The sequence below is a fragment of the Grampus griseus genome (genome assembly GCF_964374135.1).
Source record: "Grampus griseus genome assembly, chromosome: 2".
Classification (NCBI taxonomy): Eukaryota; Metazoa; Chordata; class Mammalia; order Artiodactyla; family Delphinidae; genus Grampus; species Grampus griseus.
Window position 1 is genome coordinate 114,411,936 of NC_139018.1, and position 16,512 is coordinate 114,428,447.

The 16,512-nt window shown below is 34.1% G+C and overlaps 1 protein-coding gene across 2 annotated transcripts in view; it reads right to left on the reverse strand.

Annotated features, from left to right (window-relative positions):
- MYO9A (myosin IXA) overlaps positions 1-16,512 on the reverse strand; it is a 221,325-nt gene that overhangs the window by 87,591 nt on the left and 117,222 nt on the right. For both annotated transcript variants that reach the window (XM_082648185.1, XM_082648184.1), the window contains exons 18-21: positions 10,291-10,413; positions 3,040-3,120; positions 1,177-1,287; positions 200-322 (exon numbers count right to left, since the gene is read on the reverse strand). In XM_082648185.1, coding sequence (XP_082504311.1) covers positions 200-322; positions 1,177-1,287; positions 3,040-3,120; positions 10,291-10,413 — 438 coding nt within the window. The remainder of the gene's footprint in view (positions 1-199; positions 323-1,176; positions 1,288-3,039; positions 3,121-10,290; positions 10,414-16,512) is intronic.

The window sequence follows — 16,512 nt, forward strand, 5'->3', positions numbered from 1 at the left end:
GGCAGCACTAGAGCACTGGCTATAATCTATTTGATTAATACTGACTATATTATTAAGTAAAAATCTTGGCCTAACTGATTTCCTTATGAAATCTGGTACACTATCTTTCTTATAAACATTCTCCTCGGCAAAGACTGCCATTATTACTTATATACAAAAATGCACTCAATCTGGCAAAAGCTGTATATATTATATTTACCATGGATTTTCCAACTTGATAATTATCTGGATTAAGATTTATTTTCCTGAAGAAATCCTGAATGTTAAATTTGGATGGAATAATATTTCGGGGAAGAAGTACGTGGAAATGGCTCACAAAATCCTGAAAAGCGAAAAGAAAATGTTGTAAAATCACAAAAGAATCATATGTAAACAAAATCCTAAATTAGCTAATTGTCCTTTTATTGATCTTTTTCTCATTATTTTAAACAGTGTGAAACCAAGAATTTACTTGTTAATTTAAAATATTTCAAAAGGTTAATTAGTAAAATGGTGGGGGGAGATAGTGATTCCTACATATTCTGTTATCAAAGGGGAATGAAAGAAGAAAAGAAGGGCAGAAGCTAATTCCCCCTTTGAGAAAGCTGTACTAAAGACCAAAGAAAAGGTTATTTAACAAAAATCTGAATTTTTTAGCAGAAAAATAAGCAAAGGTGACAGCTATTTCAGGGTACAACTGAGAATAAAGCTTTCACTCAACAGTAAAGACCTGCTCAGCTGCTGAAAAGCTTCAAAATAATTTCTATATCCATAGCAGCAGTAGCTGATGAGAACAGTTGTGAGCCTTGCTGGCAGCCTCCTATGTAAGAAAATCCTGCTGAGAAGACTTTAGGAAAAATTAAATGGGATCTTTTCTTTTGAACTAGATAGTTCTGATTGAAGTATTTCAATTACTGGCGTAATCAGTGTGAAGAACTGCCATGTTATGAGTAAACTTATATTAACAAACATTCAGATCAAATGAGAATAACCAAGTAGTGGATTCTATTACAACACAAGCTTAATGAGATTGTTGTCATTCTCTATCCCTCTTCAATTCTGTATACAAAAGACAGAATGTAAAGGAAGAATCAGGAGAAATAAACAACAAGTGAGACCCAAATAAAAAATAAGCAAGGCATAGGAATACTTTACTTGATGTACAAATATATTTAAATATCACTATAAAAGCATAACCTGGAAAGAATATTTGCAGCTGTATCCTGATTGGCGAATTCGAACTGTCTCCAGCATCCCAGTATACCGAAGCTGTCTAAGTACCAAGGCATCACTGAACCTTAACGGCAACTAAAACAAAGCAAATGGAAAAAAGATTAACCCAGGAGAATAGATCTCCAAATTAATGTTTGTCTTACAAGTGTAGTTAAGTTTTGAATATCTAGGAATTGACTGGAGGCTGTCTGGTTAAGATACAGCAGAGGTAATGGGACAATCTTACCTCCCCAGCTGGTAGCTTCAGAAAAGTTCTAACTGCCTGACCAAAAGGAAAAAAGAGACACAAGCTTCCAGGCTTCTCTACTTGCAGAAGAAGAGGGCCTTCAAAGCTCAAAAGGAATGTAGTTGCCCACAGGCCACACAGTCTAGTCACTATAAAATTTGTAACAAGATTAACCTACTTATACATAGTCAAGACTGTCTATATTTTTATTAAGTAAGATTTTATCTACAATCTCACTCAGAAACGACTTACCCCACACTCTTCCAGTTGCCTTGGTTAACTTGAGAGCTGACATATTTCTTCTTGTATGACTAGTACAAGGTTAAAAGAAGTTTACTTCCCTAGTTTTTGCTGATGATACTGGTATGACACATTGAAAAACAAAAAATTCCTATAATCCCTGAGAATTGATCTCTCATTGTATAAGCATCAATAGGGAAGAGGCTAAAGGGAGGCATTCAATCATCACCAGTCATGACACTTTGTCACTCCTAGGTATCTCATAGGCATATTTTTAGACATTCAAAAGAGGCTGTATTTGGAGCTTCTGATATTTCTCCCTATTCTCTAAATACTATTTTCAATGATCCACTAAGGCAATCCTAAATATTTTCCTGCAGAAAGATGGGGCATACCAGCTGTCAAAAAAAAAAAAAAGTCAAGTGGGCAACTTACGTTAAATAATAATAGCAGTTAATATTTATTTAGTACTTATTCTGTGCCCTTAAATACTTCATTAATTGAACGCTTTGCATAGCAAGAATAACAGGGACTCAAACTTCTATTTAACTGTAAATAAAATGGTTTCCTCTTTTGTCTCTATAAAAGAATGGCTAACATTTACTAAGTGCTTAGTATGGGCCAGGAACATTCTAAGTACTTTATAGGTATTGACTCATATGTATTCACAAAACACTATGAGGTTGGTCCTACAATTCCAGTATATTGTTGCACAGATGAAAATATTTAAGGCATAGAAAGATTAAGTAACTCATCTAAGATCACAAAGCTTATAACTAGCAGAGCTAGAGACTGCTTATTAAGAATTAAGAAAGCTGAAACTAATTCCTATGACATTTTAGCAGTTTGGGCTAGAACTATTTTTTCCTATGATGGACATAAAGATGACAACTGTTCACACTTAACAGATATGTTTTGCAAAGCTCTAATAAGGGGAACTGTCATATAAAACAAGAAGAAATCAAGAATGTTGAGTATCTTCCCTATTTTGAAGAGACAAGAATCTCTAAACATGAAAAATGCCACGCAAGTTCTGTAAGAATAACTGATACCTTATATCTAAACAAGAGAGATTAACCTTGGTACGGGTAACAAAAGTTGCATAAAATTCTTTTATATGATGGAATTTCAAGAGATTTTTGCTTCTGTAGGAGATGCTAAATTCTAGGAGATGCTAAATTGAGTCCATATAAATACTTTTCAGGCAGCTAAGTGAGGAAATAAGGATATTCATAGAAAATATAGAACACTGTTTTCCTTACAAAGATTATAGATAGCTCTTCCCCGCCACTTATTCTTAGAATTTAAAGCTTGGTTTGAAGTAAGCTGAGCTAGAAGCTCTTATTTACAGACATTTTTACCTTTTCGGCATTAGAGCGAATGCATTTTACAAAATATGGTTCTGCTTGACCAAGTGTTTCCATCAGCTTGCTTAATGAGGCCTGCAATACAAAGCAATATAATGAGCACTTACTCTCATTCCAAACTGGCAACGAATGGTTTATAAATATAAACAACAATGTTGGTAAAATATGCAAAAAAAAAGTGGTATACATAGAAATAGGTTTGTTTCTGAAAAGCACATTGTGTACACTGCCATACTGATTAAACTGAGGCCAGTTAAGGACGAGGATGGCAGTTTAACCATTTAACCAGTTTAACCAGCTGACAGACTGGCAATAGCAAATACTGCAGATATATTTTATAGTAATCTAAGTCTATAATAAATTTTTTACCTTTCTTCACATTTCATGAAACAACTTTATTCAAACTCATGCAGTCTCAGAGTAACTTTGGGAAAACATCCAGTAGGGTATCAAGGAAGGTAGTAATCCCCTGCTTCAATTTTAATGTTTGAGTATGTAGTGATGTTCCCTCTTTCATTCCTGATGCTGATAATTTGTGCTTTGCCTCTTTTTTCCAGATTAGTCTGACTGGAGGTTTATAAATTTTCTGATATTTTCAACGAACCAGTTTTTTTATTTCATTGGTTTTTCTCTATTATTTTTCTCTTTTCGATCTCACTGATGATTTCTACTTTAACATTTCACTCCTGCTTGCTTTGGGTTTAATGTTTTTCTTTTTCTAGTTTCTTAGGGTAGAAGCTTAGATTACTGACTTAAGGCCTTTCTCCTTTTCTAATAAGAGCATTTAATGTTATAAATTAACCTTGGAGTACTGATTTAGCTGCACTGCACAAACTGTGATATTTTATTTTCATTCCATTTAAAATATTTTTTAAATTGTCCTTCCTCTTTGACTCATGTTTTATTTAGATGTCTTTTTAATTTGCCAAATATTTGGGGATTGTCATCTTTATTTTATTGATTTCTGGTTTAATTACAGTCAGATAACATATTTTGTTTATTAGTATTCTATTTATCTATTGGCTTTTCAGCTACATCTCTTTGTATTGTTTTTTTTGTGTGTGTCTGCTCAACAGATAACAATATACTAAGCTAATCGCACAGTATACTTAGAGTCAATATTTTATGATTTCAAGTAAAATTTAGAAGCCTTACAATCACACAGACTCCTGTTATTGCTGTCATATATATTACATCAACATACACATTTTCTTACTTTTAGGTGTTCTTTTCGTGTGTGTTACTGTAATATAATACACAAAATATAAAATGCTTGAATCATAAATATGCAGTATGATGAATTTTCACAAAGGGAATACACTCTTGAAACCAGAGCCCAAATCAATGAATAAAATATTAGAACCTTAGAAGTCCCTCTGTGCTCCATCCCACTGAACTTAGCAAGATCACTGTACATAGGCTACCTGCCTCCACCCTCCACACCTCAACCAAGGGTAACCATTATCCTTACTTCCAAGATGGTAAGTCAGTTTACCTGCTATTAAACTTTATATAAAGAGAAAGATACACTATGTACTATCTTGTATTTGTTGCATACAATTGTATCTTGTACATTTTCAGCACTATATAGTAGTGATTCATTATATGACTATACCACAGTTAAATTATCTGTTTAGGATGGATATCTGGTTGCTCAAGTTTGGGCTGTTAGGAATAAAGTTGCTATGAACAATCTTCTACATGTCTTTCAACTGTTTTCCAAAATGCCTGCATCAATTTATATTTCAATAGCAGTGTATAAAAATAGCAGTGTATAAAAATTCTGGTTGCTCTACATCCTTGCCAATACTTTGCATAATCAATCTTTTTTATTTCAGCCACACTGGAAAGTGTGTAGTGTTATTGCCTTACAGGCAGTTTTAATTTTCATTTCCCTGATGAATAATAAATAATATTGAGGATGTATTTGATAGGCTTATTGGCCTTTTGGATAACATCTTTTGATATAAGACAGTTTTGCTTGTTCAAGACTTTTGCCCATTTCTATTAGGTTGTCTTTTCAAGAACTGATTTGTGATTTTTCATATTTTCCACATATAAGGTCTTTTTTCAGTTTTATTACAAGTATATGCATATACCCTGTAGCTTGCCCTTTCATTCTCTTAGTAGTGAGTTTGTGTTTAACAGTTTTATTGTATTACAATTTACATACTATAAAAATGTATCCATTGTAGTGCATAGATCAATGATTTTTTTAGTAAATTTATACAATTGTGCAACCATCATTACAATCCAGATTTAGAAATCTTCCACGCATCCCCTCAAAAGGTCCCCTCCTGCCCATCTGCAGTGAAAAACTGCCCCCGCCCAGTGTCCCAGGCAACCACTGGTTCACTTTCTGCTGCTATAAATAAACCACCTTTGAAAAAAATAATCCTCTTTAGACATCTTTTCCTCTCACTATAAAACCAATATGTATCTACTGTAGAAAACAGAATACATAGATACATATTTCGAGAATAAAAATCAGCTTGGTTGAGTTTGTGTAATGACTTAATTCTTAGTTCCAGAGGTAGAACTAGAAGTAGATTATTTTCTTCAAACCGATGGGCTTTTACACAGAGAACTCAGATTTCTGCCAAAAAACCCAAAGTTAGAAAAACCCTTAGCCAAGGAAGAGAAACACTTAGAATTTCCACCACTACAAGCAAAGGACTACACTGACTAATGATGTAGTGGTGGATATATTTCCCAGCAATCTGTGGGTCTCTGAGCAGCTAGGCATGCGTGTCTTGTCAGGCCAAGAGAGGGGCAGTAGTTTTATCCACATGTTTCAGCAGATATAACAGCAACAGCATGTGCATGACCTATTATCCTAAGAGAAAGCCACAAAACTCCTTTCAAAGCATTAATTGAGCAGACACATGGTACCTATGAAGTGGCCTCCTTTCATATACAGCTCTATGCAAAAACAATGCATAGTTTTTGCCTTATGATCAAGTTGTATCATCTCGCTCATAACTTAAGACTTTAGCTACTTAATTTGACAGTCTGGTGGCTAAAAGGATACTAACATTTGCTGGCAGTAGACAAAGTCTCAAAAGAGAATAATCCAGAGTAGGGTGAGGGTGGCTATTTACCTAACCACTGAAATAAGAAAAATATACATATGGTCTACCACCTTGTGATTTGTTTCTATTTGTTTAATCTGCTCTTTCTTTTATCCTGTCTTTTTAAAACTGAGTATACAGTTTACGCTTGAACAACACAGGGGTTAGGGGTACTGACCCTCTGTGCTGTTGAAAACCCACATGTAACTTTAAAGTTGGCCCCCGGTATACTTGGTTCCACCCTACCTGGAGTTCGAATCCTCAGATTCAACCAACCACTGATCGTGTAAAACTGTAGTGTAACTATTGAAAAATATTCCATGTGTAAGTGGACCCCTGCAGTTCAATCAAGGATCACCTGTATTTTATGATTCCATTTTAGTTCTGCTATTAGCTCATTACCTATGATAAGCTTTTATTTTTTTAAGGATTTCTCAAGACTTTACATCTTTAACATATCACAGTCTGCCTTCAAATAATGCTACACCATTACCTGTATAGTATACAGTATACAGGTAATGCTGTAACTTTACAACAGTATAAACTTCACAACAGTATAAACTTACATTTAGCCCCTCCCTTTTGTGCTACTTTTGTCATACATTTTATTTTTACCTCACAATATATTATTATTTTTTTCTTCTATAGTCAATTATCTTTCTAAAAAATTAAAAGAAGAGAAAAAGTATTTATTATAGTTAATTACACTTCTATCATTCTGGCAATCTTAGTGTTTTGTATAGATCCAAAATCTATGGTTTTCTCATCATTTTTATCCCAAACTTAACATTCCTATAATGTAGATTTCCTGGCAATGCATTCTCTCAACTTCTGTTTGTCTGAAAAAGTCTCTATATAACCTTCAATACTCACGTGCACAGAATTTTAGAGTGACGGTTTTTTTCCCCCTTTCAGTTTTTTAAAAATACTACTCTTGAATTCTGCCTTTCATAGTTTCTGATGAGAAACCTACTGTTATTCTTATCTTCATTTCATGGCACATAAATGTTGTCTTTTTTTCTCTGGCTGTATTTAAAATTTTCTCTTTTTAACTGGCTTTAGCAATTTGATGTGATGTGTATTGGTGTTTTTAGGTTTGTTCTGCTTGGGATTTGGTGAGATTCTTTGATCTTTGAGCTTATATTATTCATAAAAATAAGGAAATATTTTGGTCATTATTTCTTCAAATTTTTTTCTGTATCCCCCTCTCTTGACTTTCCTTCTTAGATGCCAATTACACCTATGTTCAATGATCTAATATTTTCCCACAAGTTACTAATGCTTTTTTTCATTTTTTCCATCTTTGTTATTTCTCTCTGCACTTTATTTTAAAGTAAATGTAACTTCTAATTCACTACTTCGGCAAATAGGTGTTAATCCCATCTAGCTTATTTTTATTTTCAAATATTACATTTTTAATCTCTGAAAGTTCCATTTGAGTCTTTTTCATATCTTCTATTTTCTTCTCATCATTATTCATGTTTTTCTTCGGACATATTTATATGATTTATAATAGCTATTTTGAGATCCTCATCTAAATGCTATTTCCATAATCTCTGTCATTTTTAGATCTGTTTCTTTTTCATTTTTCAATATTTATTTATTTATTTGGTTGCACTGGGTCTTAGTTGCAGCAGGCAGGCTCCTTAGTTGCGGCTCACAGGCTCCTTAGTTGTAGCATGCAAACTTTTAGTTGCAGCATGCATGTGGATCTAGTTCCCTGACCAGGGATAGAACCCCGGCCCCCTGCATTGGGAGCATGGAGTCTTCACCACTGCACCAGGAGGGAAGTCCCTAGATCTGTTTCTAATGATTGATTTTTTTCTCCCTTGCTATGGGTTGTTTTTTCCCTGATTCTTTGCATGCCTAATAATTTCAGATTGGATGCTAGTGTGATTTTACATTGTTGGATTTTGTTATATTTCTTTAAAGAGCAACAGACATTTTCCCCTGGGGCTGTTAAGTTATAAAGGATCACTCTGATTCTTTCAAGACTTGCTTTTATTAAGCTTTGTGAGGGCAGGTCCAGAGCAAAACCTTGGCATTTGTTTGGATTCCCTCTCCCTGGGCTATAGCAAATTGCCTTTATGCAGTAACCTGGGACTTGCCTCAATTTCCCTCTTCTCAGGGATCATAATCCTGCAGTGTTTACTGTCTAATATCTAAAAATATTCTATTCTTATCTTTTGTCCAGTTTTCTAGTTGTTTATAGCAGAAGGGCAATTCCTGTATCGGTTAATCCTTCATGAGTTCTATGATTTCATTTTGATGAAAGTAAATATTCATTCACAAGAAGTGTATGAAGTCAAAGACAGCTGGGTGCCATCTATCTCCATCACTTCTAATTTCCTCACCTGTACAATAAGAATGACAGTATTTATCTCACAGAATTGGAGGAAAAATAATGTATGTATATAAATTTTTAGTAAAGGATCTGGAGAATATAGTACTCATTACTTTTATAATACTTAACAATGTATTAGAAACATTAAAGATGACTCTTTTTGCAAATGTTAAACACAATACATGAATTTAATTTGAAAATATCCATAATTCCTGAATTTGGGGGATTTTAAGGGACATGATAGGATTGTAATTATAACTAAGTTTTCTTGTAGTAGCTATAATGTGTACTCTTCAGATTAAAGTCTGAGTTTGGTATACAGGCACCTGTAAAAGATCCAAGGTAACAAAATAAAGGACACAACAGCTTAATGGTTCTACCCTTCATAATTATGAGATTAATGCTTCCTTTTCAGATACCAAGCTCACCACGTTACCTTTTGATCAGAATTTGGCTTCCCACCTTGATCTGCTAATCAGGAGGAAATGTGATCATGAACTAAAAATTATAACAAGTCTGCCTATGACTCTTATTTCTCATTGTATATTAATAAACTTTGATACTGTTTTACAGCAGTGTTTATAGTTTATCAGTCAGCATGATATTTTTGTTCCCTGTAAATTCATCTTTGCATTTCTAAATCCATGAAGTGAAAACCCAAACTCTGGGATGTGAAGACACCACCGAGGTATAGACAGACCTGTCTGGTCAAGCAACATCTCTCTCTTTTTTTAAATAATCAAATACCATTAACCCATAGGATTGTGGTTTAAGAAGGATTTTTTTTTAATTCATGGCAGAGCTTCCATTATATATTCAATTGTCTTTCCTTTAACTTTATTAGCACCTAATAAGTTATAAGTTGTTTGGCTCTTCGATCTTGTTTTTTTTTTGTTGCTGTTTTTTTTTTAAAGAGCACTTTGACCAAGTAGCTTTTATAGAATCAAATTTTTGTCTAGGCCTACCGTGAAAATTGTCTAAAATAAAATGACATTTCTAGCCTACAGTTTGAAGAACTGTGCTTATAAATCAAACAAGATCATATCCAGTGATATGTTAGTAGATAATTTACATTCAGGTATCCTGGATTAAACAGGAGCATTGAAAAACGTGATAACATAGAAGTATAGCTATCGGCAGATAAAGAAATTTTTAGTTAACAGTGAACGACACTTCTGTGATAAAAGCATGAGGTAGAGTAAAATTATGTAAAGCACTGTTTCCTTTAAAATTTTCAGCTCTTTTTCATAAATATCTAGCAAATGAATAGAATGTTAGAGATGATTTGAGAAGAATGGGAAGAATTCGAAGAGAATTTTGTAAAGTTATTCTGGAGGTTATTTGGTTAATTGATTATGATCATATTTATTCCTAAATGCCCAGTTACAATGAAAGGAACTGGATTCCTATATACACAAAATTAAAATAAACAATCAAGAAAAAACTTACAATTCCATTGAGTTAAAATGTTGATGGCAGTAGCATGAGGTTTAAATATATAGGGAGAAATATACATCATTATGTTAACAGTGACCATATCTGGGCAGTCAATTTTCTGATGCTTTTCTCCTCACACTGAAAATAATAAATTACTCTTTGGGATATGCACTATCCAGAGATACAAGGATGAAAAACAAAAGCACTTGACATTTTTTCCCCATCTTTGGTACTTCCATCCAAAATGGCCATTATAGTATAGCTTTTTAGTCACATGAATCATATCCCATTCAGGTATCTTGCAGATCACTTTGACCTTACAATGTCAATCTGAACAAAACAAATTCCTCTTTGTTAAAAATAAAAGGACAAAAAGGTAAAACAGGAAACAACCTGAAACTGGGCACTGATGCTGGGAGGTTTCTTCTTCTTGTGCAAATGAAGAAGAGACTTGGTAATGCGATCCTGTAGGGTCAGTCTTGTCAGGTGCTTTAAAGACTTTACTTCTAGCAAGTGCTGAAAAGCAGGGGAAAAAAATCAAATTCTTCATATAAATTAATCTAAGAATAGGAAAAACAAAATTGTAAGCCAGTTTTCATTATTCATGCGTATAATGACTGTGGTGAATATGAGCAATTAATATTCAATGTCCATTTTTACCCTCCTTCTGCTTTCTTACAGAAGCTTACCAGCTAAAAAGAAACTACATTTCCCAAACTCTCTTACATCTCAGGTTCTGGATGTGATTTAAGTTCATCAATTCCCACACGTGAAACTGGGAAGGTCTAACTAAGGCAGAGGCTTTGGCTACTAGCTTATTTCTGCTGGCAAACATGTACACAGAAGTACTTAAGTTTTCGGTGGTCCCAGTGCCCAGGCACTACTTTTTAAAGTGTTGTGAGGCAGAGTGCAGGGCATTTGTGTTGTCACTGCAACTCTAGTAAAAGCACCTTAGCCCTGAAGCCAACAGTTGTAGCAGCTTCTTGATTCCTGGATTACATACACCGCAGGTGGTATGAGCCTGGAAGCAGCACCAGCGATAGTGGCTTCCTCATTTCCTAGCTTTCTGAGTACAGCTGAGGTCAGTTCTGCTCCGTTGTTTTAATACTTCTGATGACTTCTGTAAGCACCTCTTTGAATAAAGTCCCTTTCTACTTAACAATATCTATGGTTGTTAGTTATCTGCAACTGAATCCCGACTCACACAGATAATAAATTAAATTCAATCCCTGGGCTATACTGTAGGTAAGCCAGGAACACGTACACAGAAAAAAAGAAAATGTAGTCCCTATCAACCCGCATCCTGAGGTCCTAATTATTAATCTTAAAAATAAGATATAAGTTACACATAAAGCAACTAAAGAATACAAAACAGGACACTAATAAAGTATTTTGGAGCTTTTTTTAGCTAATCATTAATCAATTTTTAAAATCCTACTAATTTATGGCTGTGAGTTTGTCAATGGAAAAAATGTATCTATACAGTTGTGCAACTGCATATGTTATTTTAAAAGTAGTAAAAGTTTTATTGTATGAGAAGCACAGAATTGAGTTACAAGTATGACAAATTAAAAGACTAAGAAATATTAATTTTGACAAGATAAACATTAAAAAATAAAAACTTCCAAGTGGCATTAAGTACAATATACATTTCAACAATTCCACCTAAGAAAAAATATTTTCAATAATGACAAAGACTTATTATCCGTATATAAGAACTGTAAAAAAAATCCTTTAAAAAATACATCCAGTGATAATAAATGAGCAGAAGACTTCAACAGGCAATTCTCAAAATATAAATGACAAGTAACATAATGACAATCAATCTCACTTTTAATCAAAGAAATACACATTTTCTTTTAAGGAGATTTTCTGCACATCAGATTGGCAAACATAGTAAAGGCTGATAAAACCCAGTATACATGAAATAGGCATATTTATGCACTGTTCTTAGGAATGCAAATCATTATAATCTTTCTGATAAACCATTTCACGTCTACATATTTATCTAAGGAGAGCTCTGAATGTTATTTCTGACAATGTACTTCAAAAAAATAGTGAAAAATTCTAAACAAAAGCAATAAGGAACTATACAGAATTTTTTTCATAAAGTATGCTTCATTCACACAACTGAATACTATACAGCTCCTAAAAATACTGTAACCTATATTTACTGACGTGGAAAAATATCTGCAAATACTCTTGACCAAAAAACCCCACACAAAACAATAATATATATGTAAATATATATAGTACATGTGTATATTGAATTTTGAGAGTTTATACTTAATTTTTATTAGTATTTTTGAATTCTTACAAAAAGATTCATTGTATATTAAGAAAAAAATAATTTCATATACTGGTCAGGACTCAATTAGAAGAGTTGTGTGGTTTACCCATAAGTAAAATGAAATTATCACCGAAGCCTAAAATTATTGCCCCCCCCAACATTTAAGATACTTCTGATAAAAAGACCTCGGAAATGGTTGCATTTTATAAACCATATCTAAAGCAATGGTAAAATTAATTACTAAATGTCACTATGTGAAAAAGGGTCAGATGAACTGTGAAAAATACAAGTAACTATTTTTTTTTAACTATTAAAAAGTCCTTCCCATCAAGGAATTTAATTAGAAAGGTAAAAACAAAAAAAATCCACATTCATTCTTATCTCAAGGTCTTTCTAACCTTTTCATTTGCTTGGAATACTCTATAGCTAGACCTTTACATTGCTTGATTTTTCTTAGCATTCAACTTATAGCTTAAATACCCAAACTTTCTCATGAAGCTATTTTCTTAAATACCCCAAAGGAAGCCCCCATCTAAATCAAGAATATGTCATTTTATTTTCCTCTTTGCACATAATATCATCTAAATCATCTTTTGTTTAGTTATGTATTTTTTTCTCTTTCTCTAAAAGAATCACTATGAGAGAGCAAGGATTCTCTGACTGGACTGTTTATCTCAGCACCTCCAATGCCTAAAACAGTGTCTGGTACTGCAAACTCAATAAATATTAGTTTGGATAAATGAACGAATGGTTAGCAAGTAATGATTTTTGAACAATGTTTCCTCAGCAACTGGAGACCAGTCTCTTGTCCACAAAACTCACCATGATTAGATCTATCAACAAATATTCAGTGATTACTACAGATTCTGTTCTAAGTGCCAGGAATACATTGCATTCAAGTACAGGGAAACAGACTATAAGGAAATTAAAAAATAAATGATAATCTGAGGGTTATTAAGATTTATGAAGATGATAAAACAGGGCAAGGAAGAAAGGAGAGACAAGGCGGAGCAGAACAATGTCGAAGACAGGAGGCTAAGGAGGCAAGAGAGAGATAAATCCAGTCAAGGGAGAGCTTCAATAGTCCAGTATGATGTGACAAAAACCAAGAACTGAACTGTGGGCCCAAGATCTAGCAGAAAACAGATACGGAGTTAATTCCTTTCTTAGGTCTTCTGTTCATTATCTACTTTATTCCTTTCTTAATTCCATCTTCATTGTTTAGCTTATTAAGATTAGTCAGTTCATTCTTTTTTAAACAATTATTTACTGCTTGCTGTGCAAGGTGCTGTAGTCACAAAGATTAAGAAGATATTGCTCATGTTGTTAAAGACAACTAAAATGCACAATAAACTTACCTTCAACGTTTGAGCCTGAGTGACTACAAAAATTCAGTAGGGGAGTGACAAACCAAAATAGCTTTGGGGATCAAGTCTGAGAGATGAGCAGGGTGTCAAAGTAGAAATGTACAACAAGGGAACTGTCAGTAAAAGATTGAAAATTCAAAGGTAGATCATATTAGAAAGGTATATTTAATAGAAGTGATGGTTTCAAGGTATGAGAGGGAAAGTACTCTCTAGGAGAGAAATGGAAAGAACTATCAAAACAGAATTATATTAACAGAAGGCTAAGGGCTGTTGGATTATATGTGTTGAATATTTGCCTGTGTTTATTCAGAACTGTAATAAAAATAAAGCATTCTAAATCCTACCTATATCAATAAAATGAGGTGCCCTTAATACAGGTGACTGAATCTTATTTCCAGTAGCGATAAAAGTTGTAGGGATGCGTACAATAATGATTCATACTCAAGGTAAGAAAGTGGCTGCAGATTTCACAAAAGAGCAAAAGGGAAAAGAAGTTCAGGTTATCTACACTTCTGTTGCTTCCTTCCACATCACATAAATCTAACTTAACGCAACCAAAATATCTTAATCAGCAAATGACCATAGTCAATGAGGATATAGGATCTGTCACTTTAATTTTTTTTTTTTTGCGGTACGCGGGCCTCTCACTGTTGTGGCCTCTCCCGTTGAGGAGCACGGGCTCCGGACGCACAGGCTCAGCGGCCATGGCTCATGGGCCCAGCCGCTCTGCGGCATGTGGGATCTTCCCGGACCAGGGCACGAACCCGTGTCCCCTGCATCGGCAGGCGGACTCTCAACCACTGCGCCACCAGGAAAGCCCGCCACTTTAATTTTATTAATATATACTTGTTTTGCCTTGGTTTGAAATGGACTGAAAGAAACAAGCAAAACACAAACACTCATTAAGCATAATTAGAAAAAATAAGGCATATTTAAAGAAGGGTAGGAAAGTAAGATGAAGAGTGAGGTTACTAAACAAAGCACACATCATGCCTACATGTATGTACACAGATGAGCCACAGCTTCAGCTCTAACATTCTGGCAGCAAATACGAAGAAAATACTTATTATTTATTGAATACTAATCATGCACATACCAAATATATATCTCTCATCCTAACATATATTATCCTCCACATTACAAATGAAGAGACAGAGGTTAAGACAAGTTCGAGAACCAACTCCAAAAATCAAAGAGCAGGGACTTCCCTGGTGGCACAGTGGTTAAGAATCCCCCTGCCAATGCAGGGGACACGGGTTCGTGCTCTGGTCCAGGAAGATCCCACATGCCGCAGAGCAACTAAGCCCATGCGCCATAACTACTTAAGCCCGCGTACCACGACTACTGAGGCCTGCGCGCCTAGAGCCCATGCTCTGCAACAAGAGGAGCCACCTCAATGAGAAGCCCACGCACCACCGCAGCTAAGAGTAGCCCCCGCTTGCTGCAACTAGAGAAAGCCCACACACAGCAGCAAAGACCCAACGCAGCCAAAAAATAATTAATTTTTTAAAAAATCAAAGAGCAGGTAACAGATCCATCATTTGAATGTAGGTCAGTTTGACTCCAAGGTCTATATTCTCACAGACTATGTTGCCTCTCTAATATTAAATATATGTACTTGAATACACAAGACACACTAAAATAAACAAAAGATTAGCCATATTTAAATTTAAAAGATTGAGAAATAGATGGGATTCCCATGACTGATGATTGAATGGAATCGTTCACTTCAGATGTATCCAACATATTCTTGTTGTCTATCATGTAAAGTTTAAGAAGTTATAAAAGAATGTATATATATGTATAACTGAGTCACTCTGCTGTACAGCAGAAATTAACACAACATTGTAAATCAACTATACTACAATTAAAAAGAAATAATTTATCCATTTGAGGAGAGGGTAAAGAACAGCACAAACACTAGGTCCAGAGGTGGCTTTCAAAATACAAAAAGGCTAGAGAGACAGTGAAGGAAAAAAGAAAGACAAATGAATGATAATGAATATTTGACAATAAATGTAGTCTCCTCTCTTTCTCTCTACATAAAATTGTTTCATGTAAGACCATAATCACAAACCACTTAGGTAACTTTTCTTTGTGGCTTAAAACATATTTGTCACTACCACAAACCACATCAGCAGTACATTAAATTTTCTTTGGAAATATAAGGTGACTTAAGTAGAAGGAAAATTAAAGACAGATTCATTTTCTTCTTTCTTGAACTAGAGAATCATGACAATAAATAGCTCTTTTTCAGTTCTTCTAGAATTTTGAAATTATGCCCATTAACAAAGTTACAAACGACAGGACTCCTTCTTTGGGAGAGCACAAGAGAAAGAAAAACTCAGTAAGATTTTTCTTTCTTTAGTAAATTTAATAAATATTTTGGAATGTAGATTAGAGTAGGCAAATTACAACCCCTGGGTCAAATCCTGCCCACTGTTTTTATAAGATTTATATGGTTGCAAAAAGAATTAAATAATATATGATGGCATGTGAAAATTAAATGAAATTCAAATTTCAGTGTCCATAAATAAAGTTTTATTGGAATACAGTCACTCTCATTCAGTTACATATTGTCTACAGCTGCATTTGTGCTATGATAGCAGAGCTAAGTAATTATAACACAGACCAGAACAGATAAGCCTGCAAGCCTAACTGGACCTTTACAGAAAAACCTGGCTAACTAATGTTAACGATGATGAGAGTTAGGTAAGCATTACTTAGAAATTATTTTTAAATCAGATAAAATTCAGAATTTTATCTTAACCTGACTCAAGGAGAAATGAAAAGATCTTATGCAAAGATGCAATTACTCAACAAAAATTTACAGTTATATTCAGAAGCTCTTCAAACACTAGAAAATGGGACATATCACAAATATTTACCTGAACCATTAAACTTGGCCATTTCATAACATCCAGCATTATTTCTAAAATGGTTTCAACTGAATATACA